The sequence below is a fragment of the Buceros rhinoceros genome, unplaced genomic scaffold (assembly GCF_000710305.1).
Source record: "Buceros rhinoceros silvestris isolate BGI_N320 unplaced genomic scaffold, ASM71030v1 scaffold8684, whole genome shotgun sequence".
Lineage (NCBI taxonomy): Eukaryota > Metazoa > Chordata > Aves > Bucerotiformes > Bucerotidae > Buceros > Buceros rhinoceros.
The window spans coordinates 14,781-32,161 of record NW_010406436.1 but is presented as its reverse complement, the minus strand read 5'-3'; the positions used below and the strand labels follow the sequence as shown (position 1 = coordinate 32,161).

The 17,381-nt window shown below is 38.2% G+C and overlaps 1 protein-coding gene across 1 annotated transcript in view; it reads right to left on the bottom strand.

Annotated features, from left to right (window-relative positions):
* Positions 1-2,535: 2,535 nt before the first annotated feature.
* Positions 2,536-17,381, bottom strand: part of DNAJB6 (DnaJ (Hsp40) homolog, subfamily B, member 6) — a 20,544-nt gene continuing 5,698 nt past the window's right edge. The window contains exons 5-7 of the mRNA XM_010134083.1: positions 6,505-6,636; positions 5,478-5,619; positions 2,536-3,299 (exon numbers count right to left, since the gene is read on the bottom strand). Coding sequence (XP_010132385.1) covers positions 3,194-3,299; positions 5,478-5,619; positions 6,505-6,636 — 380 coding nt within the window. The 3' untranslated portion in view covers positions 2,536-3,193. The remainder of the gene's footprint in view (positions 3,300-5,477; positions 5,620-6,504; positions 6,637-17,381) is intronic.

The window sequence follows — 17,381 nt, the reverse complement described above, 5'->3', positions numbered from 1 at the left end:
TTTCCAAACCACTGGAGAAAGTTTAATTTAAACTGGATTGTGTCACTAAACACTCAAAATTAATCCCTCACGTATGAGGAAATGGTACTTTTAATCAAACAGCACCCGTTTTTGAAAGGGCCTCATCCCACTGCACATCTGATGCCTAGCATTTGCTAGAATTAAAAAACTTTTCTATTACTGTATTTTGTCCTACTTTGGCCAAAATTGAAGTTTAAGGAAATTTGCTGCCCTTGATGATCAATTTTTTCTAGTGGGAAGTTTTTGTACACCCATACAAGTTATATATTAGTAAGGAATGCCATAAAATTTTTCACAGCAACCTAGTAAGTGGGTTTTCAAGAGAAAAGAAACTCTTTTTAGCAGCACAAACAAGAAGAAATCCTGAATATGAAACAGGAAGAATTTAAATTGGATCCATAGTAAATACAGAATGAGGATTCATTTTCGGTATTAAACATAATGTTGGATGCAAGAAGGTGCATTAAAAAAAGTTGGATGCGGTGTTATTTCAAAAACAAAACCTCTGTGTTCTACATACTGAAAAAGGTGGAGACTTAGTCTTAGGTCAAGTGTACAGTAGGCGACAGTTTTTTACATCTGAATTCCCAGTCTAATGGTATACTAGGACCAAGACCATGTATCCACTCAGCTCAACCACCAGCCTGCTGGAACACTGGTGTATGGGTATCTGCTGACTACTGTAAAATCTTTAGTGATGAATTCTGCCTCCTGCTGACTCAATTCTGGGCTGGTTTTGTGTTTTGCCAGTTTCTCTTTCTACCAAGGAAGTGCAGTGCTTCCATTTAATGCTGCATTTTGTACAGCTCTGACAATATCCAGCTTCAGGGATCTGAGGGCAGAAGAGAGACTATCCAAAACACTGTATCTTCAGCAAATTTACAGTGTTAGAAGTTTCATTATAAAACTCTGAAGTGTAAGTAACACCACGCTTTTCTGGGTAAGAAGATCATGTGGGTGCAGATATGCCTCTAGCAGCTGTGCTCTCCTAACTCTGTTCCTCACTTGAGCTAGGTAACTTAAATGTTAGAGGAGATTACCTGGGATTAAAATAGAAGGTGAAGTTTGGCAGCTCAGTATAAAACCTAAGGGTATCCACAGGAAGGAATTCAAACTCAACTCCAGATTGTCCTAATTTTATTTGACTTGGTTAACCAATTTTGAAGCACTTTTTACAGTTTACATAACTTAAAGGAGCACACTATGCCTATAAATATAAATTAACATTTTTAATAACTCAAGACATCACAACAAAGCCAGATTTTTAAATAAATTGTCTGTTTAGTTATCTGGATCATAAGAAGGAACATACATGGGGAAGGAAAAAAAACAGCATTAACAAGAGAACACTGCTTAGTTCTAAACTGAGTTTGTGCTTCTACACCAAAAACACAACACTGAAGTAACAAGTCTGCAAAGAACTTAAAAACATACATAACTTCTGTAGTCCCAAAACCAAAGTAAATAGTTATTTTTTTCTTCTACCTGTTATTTGGTTTGGTTCTATGAAATTAGCATTAATGGTAGAGGGACAAACGTAAGACACACTGTCTTTGCTGCAAATATGAATTCTTTCATAGCAGTTTATTAGATTGTTGGTTTGGATTAAGTTGAATTTGTTTCCCTGCACGATAAACAAGAGCAAACCTTGTCAATAGATTTCATAATCTACACACTTGTTAGTACAAAGCAGATGGTGTTCAGCAAGAAGGCATTAAGTGATCACTTGAAAACACCATGCTTTTTTTTTTTTTAAACACTAAGCCAAAGAATTGTGTGAAGGCCAGATGTTCAAAGCTTGTGCACAGATAAAAACTGCGCATCACCATTTACGCATGAAGTTTCCCCAGGGCCTGACAGGTGTTAACATATGCCAATAGCTGTTGCATTCTTTCTCTATGACATGCAGAAATCAAGTCATCTCTCGCTAAACTTCGAAAATCTGGTCTTAGCTACAAATTAACACTTTGCTTCACTCCAGTAATTTATGAAAAAGCATTAATCAATCTTCTGGTTTTCATAAGAGTGAGATATTTTAACGCTAATCATTTTGTAATGATCTTCAAAGCAACTATGTTTGGTCCCAAAAATTGAAAGATCTTGATGATCATAAAGCCTTTAATTACTAAATGTTTTCTTGTATGTTTATGTTCACTACAGAATAAATTTTTTTAGCAATCTCAGAACTTAAAAACTTTGGAAAACTTTTTTTTTTTAAACAGAGAGTTACTTTAGGCCTAGACAAAAAAAAATTATGTACTAGGGCAAAAGATGGAGTTAGAGAGTCAGCCTCTGAATGCTTAAAAACAGGTGCTTCAAATACAGGCTTAGAAAGAAATTAAATATCATGTTTTCAGTTGCACTGAAGAAAACATCTGCAAAGGAAAAAGGCCCTCATCCTTAAGACTGAAGAAAAAGGTGGTAGGGGGGGAAAAAAAAAAAAAGCACCGTTTTCCCAAGTCGCCCAAATCACACACAGACACAAGAAGGTTACAAATGCCATTCATGAAAGAATGCACCACAAACATCAGCATTTATTCATTTTGAATTTCTTTTTTTTTTAGCAAATGACAAAAGACTCGGCTCACTGGCTTCACTTTTGTTTACCTTTTGCTTACATTACACATTTAAACATTTGTCAAAACTTACTAAGTTGTCTGCATTCATGCACAACTAGAAAACATCCTTAATTTATTTAAACCAGAAATGCATTACCAGAAATGTATTAACATTGTTCACTACTAAACATTTAAAAAAAAAGTTGAAATTATTAAAAAGGTTATCCTGGAAATGTTAACTTCACAGCAGACTTAAACTACTAGTTGGCTCACATTTCAAATTGGAAAAAGCAAGATTCATGCTAGTGTTAGTGTACATCTTGCCCTAGCACTACTGAAGGATCATGGTTCACCTTGATCATATATAAAGAAAAGTGCATACAGAAATTTACAACAATTTTAAGGACAAAAAAAATGGTCCAATTGATGTGGTCCCAACGATTAACTCAAAAGTCTATGACAAATACGAGCTTCTATGAGCTATTTATACTACTTAAGATTAAGTACGGATATACAGAAAGTTGAGTTCATTTGAAATCTTCAAAAAATGTTCCTGTCAATCCTCAAATGGTGGCTGTTATAGCTTAAAATTTCTGTTAAATGCGTGCGTTGAATTACTTGTTATCCAAGCGTAGCAGCTGCTCCTTACCATTTATTGTTAGCGACCTTAACTGCCCATCTTCTTCAACTTCTACTCTCTCTTGTCCATTCTCAACAATTCTGTAGAACAAACCCACAGTTAGCCGTTTTAGAGCACTCTGAGCAGTTTGAAAATACACAGCATCCCTGAGCTTTTAGATAGTGAACTATAACAGAGCGCTGCCTGCTTAATGCAACTGCGGTTGGCAAGCGTTTGCATTTATCAGTGCAGAAGCTGTAACTAGTAACCGTCTGCATTCCCCCACTGATACTGCTTATTTGTAGCAGGAAAATTGCTTTCTGGAAGTTTGGATCCTCCAGTTCGTTAAGTTCACGGTTCCAGCTGTCACCTCATCCCTTGTCACAATTGTACTGACACTGAACACTATTATCTAGAACTCTATGTCTTTTTACAGACCAACGGTACAGTCTCAACATTGCATTTAGTACCTTCCCATTTGTTAAATGCATAACATTCTAAACCCCATCACAATTTTGCATGATGTAAGGCATGCAAGACAGTCTGTAATCCACTTTTAAACAGATCAGAGCAGTTAATTTGGAGATCTACTGTATACCAAGTTTATGACCAGCATGTATATCGTCAAATTTAAGCATCCCTAACTGGAAGGATATTAAAGAGTTCTGTGGGTTTGAGCTTTTTTGTTTGCTTTAGAAACAGGAAGATAAGGAACGTTTAAATTATTTTTAGAACATTTAATTTACCCTTATGTTTTAACTATCTGGGAATTCTCCCCTCATGATTCAAATGAGGAAATCCCATGGATGAATACAAATTTTTCTGGAGGTTAGACTTATCAAAGAAAAAGGCCCATATTAAAAACAGAAGGAACAGCTTCTTGCCTGAAGCACACTCAGAGAAGATTTTCATTGGCTATGGTGGGATATCAGTCTTCTTTAGACTCAGCTACCTTCTAAACAGACATTCCACAATGTAACAGGACTTCTTGGAGATAGTAGATGTGTCTTCCTAGATGTGACTAATGGCATTTCTTGCTTCTCCCCTCCCTTTCTAAATTTTGATGAACAGAAGATAGGACAGCAGCATACCTGCTTTAGCCTAGTTTTTAATATTACAGCATACATGCGCCTTTTATTCTTTTGAATGAACACTTTCATTGGTGTCTCTCAAAAAATGGGCAAATTTCAGTTTTGGAATACACTCACAGGAAGATACCATGACCACACCAGTATGTGATGACACAGGCTGCATTTAAGTGGTCAAGGTGACAGGATCCCTCCAGTATACAAGACACAGAAGAATCTTGCACTTTGAAGTATGGGATGCAAGTTACCAAACAAAAAATTTAGTTCTCCCTTGCTTTTCCGTATATTTTTATTAAGTCCTGAAATTACATTTAACTACTTGGCCAGAACTAATATAAAATATTGATCATAATGTTCCCTATAAGTTAATCTGTAGCTAATGAATACTTGGGTTTCCCAAGTGCAGTGATTTCCTCATCGCAAGCATGACATAGTGCGAAGGTATGCTGTGTATCCTACTTGGAAAGTCACTTTCCAACAAACTGGTAGAGTTTTCTCCAAAGCAGGTTTCAGTTCTTATTTCACTTAACAGATAAAAGAAAAGTACTTGTTACACAAAAGTTTCACTCAAACTAGGAACCTGCCTAGGAAAGCAAACTACAGCAGATGTTAGGGAAAACTGTTTCATGTTTCGTAACATCTGCAAAATTAACAGTCCTCCCAATCCCCACTTAAGAGTTTCACAATCAACAGAAACCAAATGCCCTTGGTTTCCAACTTCCTTCCAGAAGTTCACGCTGACTTGGCAGACAGTAGTCAAGATGCAGCACTACACACGAGATTCTGAAGGCCCGGAAGAGCTCCATCGCCAGGTGCCTTTCAAACAGCAAACAAGTTGCGACTTCATTTTTCACCAGGGCAGTTCTGAAAGCATGCCTTACGCGTCTCTAACCCTCCTCAGCTACCAAGGGTTCAGACAAAAACACCATCTTCCCCATTTCCACATGCTATAGATCTAAGTAACTCAGCAATGCCAAGAAGAGTCAGAGAACCCAATAAAACTTCTCAAAAATTTTGTAACCAGAGAAATCCAAGTAATGTGATGACAACTGTAAAAGTAAAAATACACATACATACATGTATCACTATATTTATATGTGTATGTATATATGTAGTATATCTATATGCATGTATTTATAGCTATGTATGTCTCTATATAGAGTTTCATACAACTATATTTATATCACTTACCTCTTTGTAGTAATTTTTCTGCCATTAACCATTTTAGTTGAGGTTGATACTGATTTGAAGTTACCCATCCCACTGCCGCCAAATGATGTAGAGGAGAACGAAGTAAGGCCTCCATGTCCCAATGAACCAAACGAAGTAAAACCTATTGGAATAAAAGGCATTTGACTAAAAATGTATTTTCGCATGACCACAGGATCCAAATTTATCAGCCACTCGGACTCCCTCCTAGCTTCAGGATACCCTCTGAGGCACACAGCCTCAGAGACTAGATGGCATTAAACACCAGTCTGAGAACAAAAACATGGCTCCAGCCCCATCAGCTTCTACCATATGGACCCACAGTTCAAATTCAAAGCATTAGCATTGTCCAAAAATCACTCATCACACCTTGTCCCCTAATGAAAAGGCATTCAAGCCTGTCTGCTGAACTCAACCGTTACATCATTCTTTCCACTCAAGGTAAAGCTAGTAACTTTAATGAATCTGGTTTTTTGCTATAATGCACTTGGTGAAATGCCCCGAGTTAGCAGACAGAACATGCGTTGTATCACTCGCATCCCAACTAATACCCAGAACCTTAGCACTTGAAAGGATGACTACCAGTAACTCTCAGCAGCCTCTGATATACAGAGGTCAGCATTCAAACTATTGATACTAAGCAGTACTATGGGGTTTAGGCACACATTTTTCCAGGGTATTCTCAAGACCTTAAATAAAAGCCATCACACCCCCAACACCTAAAGCAAACAGAACAAAAACAATTCTAAAGCTATATAGAAACTGTAGCACCAAAATTAAGAACACAAAGGGTTTAGAGGTCTTTGTGAACTTAGAGGTAGAACAAATACTGTAACTACGCCTTTACTTACATTCAGACTTTAGAGAGCAGCTTAATTTAAAAAAAAAAAAAAAGCAGCCTCAATTTCCTGGATGAGGGCAACTTTTAAAAAAAGTATTTATCAACTTACTGTACTGGGATTCTTTGTGAACCAAAATTGCATTCCTTATTGAATGTTGTGATATTTACCTGTGTCAAATGCAGAAAAACCACTTCCAAAAGCAGGGAAGCCACCAAAGGCAGAGAAGAATGATCCACCACCTCTGCTTCTGCTTCCCCTTGGACCCCGCCTAGGCGCAAAGAAGTCTTCAAAAGGGTCTTCTGCAAAACAGAAAACAACATTTAAGAGGTCACTATTACTGAGAGATTCTGTATTTCGTCGTTAGGGATTTTCCATTTAAAAAATTTCCTGTTACAGGTAAGACTCTTCCTTTGAAAAATTTGATGCTACTGAACTGAACAGTCCAGCAAAACAGCAATTCCTGTGCTCCTTCTGGACTTAATTCTGTCTCACTTTTGGACCTAAAAATAATTATTAAAAGTACCCAATTCCTTATTTTAGTTGTTTAGTATTAAAAACTAGTAATGTAAACCCTCTTACATTTTTTAGTAAGATAGAAGAGGTATGAGCTACAGAAGGAGTATTTTTGCCACCACATGCTCATACAGAGTATTACACTGAAGGTATGATTAAAAAAATGAAATCTGTATTTATTTGAAGCTACGTCCAGTCAGTATTTAACAGATTTAACACTCTCCAGATGCATAATCACAATATCTCTACGAGTCACCAAGCCACCAACAAGGTGAATCCATCAGCTGTTCTACAGAACTCCCTGTTGTCAGACTAAGTTTTGCCACGGTGTAAAATAAAGAGCAGTACTACAGACAAATTAAACTCTAAGAATTTGAATTTAACAAATCTTAAAATATCGCAACCAGGTACCTGAACTTTCTAGCTTATTTCTATTCAAGATTGACTGTGGATCACCATGATGAGGTCTCTGAAAATTAACTTCCAGATAGGTTATATCAGTTATTGAAATATGACTACAGCAGCCAGGGACTGATGACTCATAATCTTAAAGTGTTCTAAGTGTTTATTTTAGCACTTGCCACATCAGGTACTTCAAACACTTATTCTGATGCAGGTTTAGGCAGCAAAGTTTACACACACTGTCCCAAAGACGCATTTGGTCCCCTCCAAGCCGCAGGAAGAAGGTAGAAATAGAGAAAGAGGGTCATGGATAAAACGCTATATCAAATTCAAGTACAGCTGTTATGTCATTCAGAACAGCTGCTGTTCCATCCCCATCAGGAAAACAATAGTTTTTTTAAAAGGGGGAGAGGGAGGGAACCAGATAAGAAATCCTTACTTACTTTCTCACATTTTCCTACAAAATAGTAGTACTAGAATCCTCTGAAAACTGCTTTTTATGAGTGCTCTTAAAACAAACAACAACAGGTAAAATTGCCATCACCTAACAGATACTCAATGAACATAGTACTCACATTAAAATCATAAAAGTTTAGGAACTTCAACTACTCTCTCCATCATCATTAACTCTCCCAGAATGAGTGTTGTACAGTACCAAAGATTTTACCAAGTTTTCCAAGTGGGGACTCAATATTGAAAGATAACAGCCTGAAACACTGCTCAGAATAAGCTCTTGCTGGAAAAAATGCAGAAACTGGTGATAGCAGCAATAGAAGTATGAAAGCAAGGACATAAAACCAAGATCAGGAACACATTATTTATTCCACCTTTGGTATCCCCACAAAAATCCAAGAAGAGTTATGATAAATCATCAGGTTAATGCAACAGTGACAATATTAAAGCAATCAATGATAATAAAAGTGTATTAATTATCATCTGGTTTGTGTTTATATTTACTTTTTAAAAAAGTGAATTGTTGCAGTGTATTTACACTGAACAAAGGCAGCCACCTGAGGCTCACACATATACTCCCATCAGCAAAGACATAAAATGCTAAGAACAACAAAAACATAACCCTATCTTTCCCCTAGCTCCCACAGTTATTAAATAAGGCAGGACTGAATTTTCATCTTACATACAGTACGTAAGCAAGTGATAAGATTTTCTTTTCTACCTCAGGTGGTTTGGGGGATTTTGCTGTTGTTGTTGTTCCACACTTTTTCATGTAGAAAAAGTTTTCTTCAATATAAAGATAACCTGTTATTACCTTAAAAACAACAGAAATTCAACCAACACTTGGGCATGGAAATATGAGAACCCACCACCAAAATCACTGTTTCCAAAACAAGCACTAAGCCCATTTAGAAAAAGGGCAATCTTTTGCCAGACTAACTTAACAGTTAGCAAGTAAAACCACTGCAATTCATTGTTTTGTAGTCCAATTTATTCCCACTAGAGTGACTCATAAATTAGTTATGAAGGTCATTCACTCACGTGTACAAACGACCTATATTATATTACTCCCACTGTTAGGCTTCCTATTTATAGTACAATTTTTCTTGTTACCTGGAGTTCAAATAAAAACAAAACCATGTCAGCCTTGTGTTTTTAATCCCCCCAAGTTATCAGACTACTCTGCAAGCTAATCTCTCCCCCTCAACACATCTGCAGCAGAGGGTTTTTAAGAGACAATCTCAGAATGTCCCAGCGATCCCTGCTATCAACCCAGCTTCTAAATGGATTATTGCCTACTCCTAGCCACACAAAAACCTAAACCAGATTTAGACATGCCTTATTAGCCCTTGGCAACCCTACACACCAAAGAAAGGTCAGCACTCTGTATTAGCTAACGTTCTAGCCTCAGGTGATTTCTGTTAGCAGCCCTGCTAGTAATCCTCCAGCCCTCTTCCAGTTACTCTCTCCAGTAAAGATACTCGAACCACTCTTCCACAGCAGGCTGCTGAATGCTCAGCAAGATGGATTATGCAGAGACAGGAAAACGATTAGAACTTTCCTGAGGGAATATTTTTTACTGTCCTGACAGCCATCCAGGTGCAGCATGCAGGAAAAAAAAAGCCATAAGCACTGAGAAGGCAGCAGGAAGCTTCTGCATTGTCACTTGTGGCATCCACCACCAAATACAAATTAATACAGCAACGTCACAACTACGCAGACCCTATTTATGTTTTTAGTCCCTAAATCACGACAATTTATAGCACCACTCAGCAAAATAGGAACATTTTAGCCTAGTGGGTCTATTTTTGTGATTTAGCAGAACCTTTCCATGCACAATAACCTTTTCACATAGATGGCTTCTTACAGTTCAAATGCAGTGAATATCACAGTGTCAGGTGGTTGGGTTTTTAATGACTTCTGACAGTCATTTTGGTGATCACAATTCATGTAATTTTCTTATTGAATGTTAGAAGCATATCAGATCAACAAAACCAAGCAGTAAAAAAAACACCCAACACTCACAAGTGAAGGCCTTTCTGCAAAGGGAAAACACAATACTATACAACTTAAAAGCTTTAGAAAACGGAAATGCTAGACTACTGTCACCTCAGAGTCTTATACTGAATACTCTCTGGAGATAAATTTACAGTTTAATCTAGGTATTACTAGGGAGGACAGAGTATCAGATTCAGTTTCAGCAAAAATGCTGGAGCACAGTTCCGACATGGAACCTGTGGTGCTGTCAAAACAGCAAAGATCGAGAGAGAAAAAAAGGTGAGAAATTTCAAGGGAGCCAGTGAGACAGGCTTCTAATCTATCAACAACAGCAGATGACACAAAGCTTTTGGGGAAAAAAAGCAAACGCTTAAGCAAAGAACTCATGATAGCCTGTTACCAAAGAGAGACAGAATTACGGACTTCAGGGCTCCTGCTGTTAAAAGGTAGGAAGACTGCAGTTACAGAAGCCAAGTTAACACAAAGGTTGAAACAAAACCCCCAGCAACACAGAAGATTGTACACCAACAAACCCATCTGAAAATAATTACATTAGAGATAATGTTTCCAAAATAATTTACTTTATTTAGAAAAGCCTTTGCTAACTCAAATGCAGTAACTGTCTTGTTCCTTTGGGCAAAACATTAAACTTGCTAACAGCAAATCATGGAATGCTACTTTGCTTTTCTATAGTCACAGGGAAAGAATTTCACCACTAAATGAGTCAAATAACAACTAAAATCTCAGTGCAGTTCAAAATAAGGTAACTCACCATCCTCCCCCTCCCTCAGGAGTCCTCAGCTGTAACACAGAAACAGGATTTTGTCCCTTTCAGCAGTATAAGCCAATTGCAGAATACTACCTGAACAATGTGACTGCTCTCCCTTCCTGCCTGGTGCTCACAGAACCAAATGACAAGTTGCATTAATTCATTGATCCAAAAGAGAACACAGTGTTGGCATCGTTTGCTTTCTGTTGCATCCATGAGCTAACCTGACTCAGTATTGACAAGGCTGGTATACCTGAAAGAAAACGGGCAGGAAAGCACTACACAACAGGGGAAGAGAGGAAAGAAGGCAAAACCCAGAATATCTGCATTTGAAGCAATCCACAATTCAGTTAAACTTCAAGGAATTCATTACGTCAACCTAAGGCATTAGCTGGAATCACAGAACACTGTAACATTACCCCATTTGCTATGATAGTCACCTCCACCATGACACTTGTACCCTGGCAGCTGCTTGCAGAACCAGATCAAGAACCGATGAGCTCAAAAGAACATCTCCAAATGAAAGGAAGTTTGGCTACTTCAGTTCCTTCCTAGAGTTCACAGTCTGACCATAAAAACAACTGTGCTGGTTACAAGGAAGATAGCAGAAAGAAGTGCCTGATGGTCAAAACCAGCACGGGAAGATGCCTTCAGCCACAGAACGATGCTATCCTTGACCAAAGTGCTGACCACGTTCCAGTGCAATGCCATCACTCATCTCCAGAAAATCAAAGTGTTGAGATAAATAGTGTACTGTCACCAAATGTTCTCACACACACACACACTGCTGCGGTCAGAAATGTTGATAATCTTACAGGACAGTATGCCAAGGAACATTACCCTGTAAAAACAGGATCACTGACTGCTCAGTCACCAGTCACTGGACTACTTCCCTAACCAGTGAACTTTCCTTTATTCTTTGCAATCAGAGCCACACTATTGCTTCTGCCAACACACGACACATGAGCTGAATGCCTTTATTGCAGATGCAGCAGGATGACACTGTAGCTGCAATGCTCTGAGCAGAATGATGTTGAAAGGCTGCTCAGCTCCTACATAAGGGGACAGTCAAACTCTATGGCATTCAATGTCACAGTCTACAGTTGTTGGCAGAGGCTGCCTGCCATCATTTCTTTGTATCAAAAGCATACTGTAAGTGACTTTATAGATCACACCACAAGAGAGTGTGAAATGTGGGTCTGAATAATGTGTTTATGCAAAGGGCTACAGATACTCAATACATGCAGAAAAAAAGAATTATTGAAGTAGGTACTTCTATCTCATCTCCTATTTGAAAAAAATTTCAAAGATGCAGATTTGCAGTAAATACACACAGAACCTCATGCTATTGTTCTGGAATGTATCTAGGCACAGAAAATATATTCACCAGAGCTGGGCAGGCCACAGAAAGCTGTAACCACTTTTGCATGGAAATATCTTCTTCCTTAGCTATAGAGTAAGCGCACTGTTGATGCCACTTACTGGGAATACACTAAGAAGCCGTTGCAAGCACTCTTGATTCATCTGCCTGCAGCGTTTCAGCATGGTCTTTTATAATTGCTCTGTTCCACAAATGAGATGTCAAACAGATGTTTGCCCCACTTATTTAAGAAACTTTAGCAGCAGAAGCATTTGCAGAGATTCTCAGAGTAGTAATCTCCTAGAAAAAGGAGACTTAAAACATTACCTTTGAATCCCATCTATACCATAATTACAAAGAAGCCAGAGTAAGTCAACTCTAATCAGCATTTCATGTTTATCAATTAATGCCCAAATGTTCAGGCACACCTTAAAAATGCAGGAAGCTTCCTCTACTATTGTATGACCTGCCCTCCCTGTGCTATGTTCAGCATTTGTTCTCTGACCAATTTAACCAGGTACTCATCCAAGAAAACCAAACCAAACCACTTTCTTGGGGACTAACAACCCAAGTTGGCTTGGGATGCCTGAGACAAACTTCCCTCTTTGGCCAACATGCTATTGAACAGCTTTTGAATGAACGTAATGGAACATTACTCAAAGATTAAAGTTTTAAGCCAGACATGAGAATTTGGAGCAAGGCGTTCTCCCTTTCAGCAGCAGAACCTATAGATTAGTTAGGTACTCATGAAGCCATAGGATCACCTATTCCTGCTTGATAATGCTGTCTGCGTGAGACAATTCCTGTGTTTCAGAAACCTTCTTCAAACCTATCAAGTTACTTCTAAAAGAATCATCAGTAGTGAGATTTGGACCATTCAGTGGATAATTACTATCTAAGATGTTTACGAAACAACTACGCACGTTCGTACCAAAACAATGAATGTACATGCAAATCTCCAAGTGTGTCATAAATTGCACCACAGGCTGCAAATTCATGTCAACAAACACATTAATTATAAAGAGGACAATACTGTGCAAGATATTTTTAATTGAAAGCCACCTCCGTTTTCATTTTCAAGAATCCAATCTGACTAACAAATACATTTTGCATTAGAACACCTTAACATCGTAATTATCAGAAGTGGGATTAATACCATTATCTGACTCTTATGCAAATCTTTTGCCCGAGTAAGACAACTTTCTGTCCTTCAGTTAAAAAGCTTGATGAAGCTACCCCATTCCTGAAACACAGATCATGTAAATCCGCAACGGTACTGCATAGAGATTTTCCTCTTTCCTGACAGGTAAGGATACTTCATCCTAGATGGTTAAAGAAACTCACGATACTTTTCTAGAACACTCAGGCTTCATTTTATGTAATTGATATTACAGCAGTCAATCTGCAGTAATTCTGTTTGATGGAAGCAAATACATACCCTATAACTAGGTAGGTGATGTTCTCTATGACAAAAATGTGTATCTCGTCAGCTGTTTAAAGGTGTTAATTGTACCTTTTGTTTCCAAAAGTATAGATTTTTAAATATCACATAAACCAGATAATCAGAATTCTCAAGAGAAAACTCCAGAAAATGTATATAGGTTTATATGCATCATCTGGTATTAAAATTAGATTAAAATACATCCAGAATTCCACTTCACAATCTAAGAAAAACATTTAAGGCATTTCTGAAATGCCATCTACGAAGGTACATGGAGAATACCTAAAGTGTTTAGGAACTACAGCAAAGCTGTCAAGATTATAATTGTTGAAAAAGACTCCATAAACAGACTTCTCTTGGACATCCAAGTCTAGAGGGGGCATCTGTTTGGGGCAATTTATCATATCACAATATTAACACATTCTATCAGGGAAAAAAGCATGGCTCCTCGTGGGATCCATTTTACTAGACATACAGGCAGCTACAGCTGGCTGAAATGCCCTGAACATCCTGTCAAGATTCTAGATACAGCTGCTGGAGAATACTGGTCTGCTGTACATCCTGAACTGTATTTTCTAGCCCATATAGAAATTACTCAGGTACCTCAGATACCCTGAACCATGTCAAATGTCACAAGATGTGTATGTGAAGCTCAATATATATTAAAGATTACTTAACTACTTAAGGAGTTGTTTGAATTAAACTGCCTGCTGAGTAATGTTATGCTCCTGTAATATCCACTCTATTTTTCAATATAATTCCTCACTGATAATCCCTTCCAACATATAATCCATTCCTGAAGTAAAAGGCTGAAAAGCCTCTAAACCAAAGCTAAGCCAATTCTTTAACAGCCCAGATTCAGTCAAGCATTTTTACCTATACCAGAACACATCAGTTTCTGTTCCTCAAAATTCTGTTGCTATGACAGACAGTTAACTCTTACCAGCTCAAGTTTTAAAAAATACTAGTCTTCAGGCACCCTTAATTTTACAAAGAATTTGCCTGAAAATCAGTGAAGAGAAATTGCGACTGGCGGAGTTCACTCCAGTGCCACACACGGCACATAACAGTAACTTTGCTCCATTTGGAAGAGTTCAGAGCTGTCTTCAACAGTATTATAAATTTCCATTTGAAAAGTCTGAAGGAATTAATCCATTAAAATCATCACAGAAGTCTTTATTCTCCTCTGTTCTACAGATGAATAAAGATGCCTTATAAAGAAAACTTCCTGTGACTGCAACAGCAGTGCAACAAAGCTCAGTGGAGTTTAGCAAACTCAATTTGTAGCACGATTTATAGAAATTCTTCACTTCCATAGATTTACAGGGATTATGCATCTGAATGCTGCTCTTTACACATTCAGTGGCAATCAGGATAGAGATTCCCACCTGCGCTCTAAGGGCTTCACTACAAAAGTAGAAAAAGTGCAAACATTTCAAAGTATTTATTCAATTTCACCTTTGATTTCACCAGCATAGCTTTTTGGAAAGCATGACCTCAATCCTTATTTAGTAGCTTATAAAACCAATTATAGCCTGAGTAGCTCCTTAATAAGTCAGTAGTTTTACAGAAAATTCATCAACAACTTGGAAACTCCTCATTTCCAGAAGATAAATTCTCTTTTTCTTCAGGACAGAAGCTCTCCCACCAGTGTTTCTGCTCAGCAGAACCTACAAGGGCTCCAGTTCCCCAATACAAACATTCATGTTACGACAAAATTCCACTGCTTGCTTTGTATGTTCACGTTGTACTACCTTTAACATTCATGTAAATACAACGATTGCTGCAAACACTTTCTACAAAAGTTGTGGGAAAATTATGCCGAGTTACAGTTTCCTGTATTAGAGAATGTCTTAAGCATCTTAAAGCAAAAAAAGAATTTCAAAAAAGTAAGAGGTGCTCACTTCTGATGAGAAAAATTTAAAAAGCTTTTACTCAGAATCTAAAGCTCAACACAGGTTTTAGGACTCTGGTCACTGACACTGCAGCTATCCACATAAAATGGAGACAGCTTTGAAACAACTTGTTTTCATCAACTGGAGCACATGTAACAGTGCTGACGGTGCCAGAACCTTACACCGCAAGACGTGGAGCCACTGCCACATTACTCGATCAATACATGAAGTAGATAACCTGCTTTTGAATAAATAAACAAACTTGGGGGTTAAGCAGGGAGAGAATATTTTCAGAAGCATGCCTTGATGTCACCATGTAGAGGTATGTTGTTAAGTCCACTGTTTCCAAAGAATAAGATGTCTCACTATTCCTTTGCAGGAGAGGCTGCAAGTAGCTGCAATATCCCAGGAAAACTTTGGCAGTAGCAGCACCTCCACCTGATGAAGCTAGATAGCTCTTTGCACTATGCTGTACAGCCTTCCTTTGAAGAAATTCAAACAGGAAGTCCTTTTTAAGCCCGTGAGTATTTAACATGCAGAACGGCTTTACGGTTAGTGATGAACACTAACATTTGAGACAGCAAGTTAAATCTTTTGCTCGTGCTGATGAAGTAAATACAATCAAACAGGATTGTTTTAGCCCAGGAACTAGAACACACCTTGCCTATGCAATTTACTCTAAAGACTGAGAACCAACTGTTTTATTTTAAGTAGCTCAGATTTAAAAGTAAACAAAAGAACTAAGCACTCTCTATCAGCTCCTTATCACTAGCTTCCTACTCAACTCCTTGCTCAGATTTTTCTGTTTTCTACCCCAAAATCACAAAATGGTTGAAGTTGACAGGTACTTCTGGAGGTCATGTGGTCCAATCCCCTGCTAAGCAGGGCCACCTGGAGTGGGTTGCACAGGACCACATCCAGATAGCGTCTGAGTATCTTTCAAAAAATCCACAACCACTCCAGGCAACCTGCTCCGATGCTCAGTCACCCTCACAGCAGACAAGTGTTACCTGAAGTCCAGGCAGAACTTCCTGTGCTTCCATTTGTGCCACTGCCTCTTGTCCTGCCACTGGGCCATGACTAACAACAGCCTAGCTCTATCTTCTTTACACTCTCCTTTCACATGGACATCAGTTGGACTCTTACCCAAGCTTTCTCTACACTGAACAACTCCAGTGATTCTCTTTGCCTTTTCCTCATGTGACAGAAACTCCAGTACCTTAACTTAGTGGCCCTTCACTGGACCCTATCCAGCAGCTCTGCTTCTTCTGCTGATGAGCTCAGAACTAGACACAGTACTCCAGATGTGTCCTAATCAATGCAGAGATCACCTGTCACTGAAATCCTCTAGTACTCCTTAAGATTATTCTTCTACTGCAGGCAGTGAAGAAGTTGCATCTTCCCAGTTTAGTCACTCTTTCACTCATCAGTATTTTGCTAGATGCTTCCGCCAGTCTGTTCTTTATTACCACTGCTGATTTCACACTGAATCTATTTGCTCAAGCTCTGCTGCTTATCCTCTTCCAGATTCTTCCTCTAGCTACTCATCTAATTCATCAACTAACATTCTACTGAATTCAACATCTAGCCCTTCAAAACCATTTTCTACTCCTTCATTAGTCTTCCAACAACTGATGACCCCTGAAGAGCAAACTAGAGAAAGATATAATTAAATTTCAGCTGAATTAGCCCCTTAAGGCTACCAGCAAAGACAAAAAATTACTTTTAAAATTATTAAAACATCTACATACATTATTACAGAGATCAATCAATAACAAGGCACTGAATAATAGGAAGACGGCTTTGTTTTTCAAGTACACCTCTTGCAGTTTCAATATGGGACTTTTACTTTCTAATACTGAACCCAGGATCTGTTCTGATTTATAGGTCAGCATTTCACACAGTAGAACATACACAGAGAGACTGAGTATGAACTCCAGCACCTCAATACCTTCAATGCAATTAGAGCAAGCAACACCACAAGCCAAAAGACATCAGCACTACAGTAAAAAGATTACTTTGACAAATTTATCATATAATTGCTTCCTTTAACTAAATGAAGCATGTAGGCTTCAAGAATTGTTTAAGTTATCTGAGCCTTCAGGGGCTCTATCACCCCCAAGCAATCACTTGACATGAATTTGGGAGAGTGTCTAGATTATGTATTCCAGCTGTTCTTATTTTGACAGAAGAAAATCATTCCTGATCTGAGA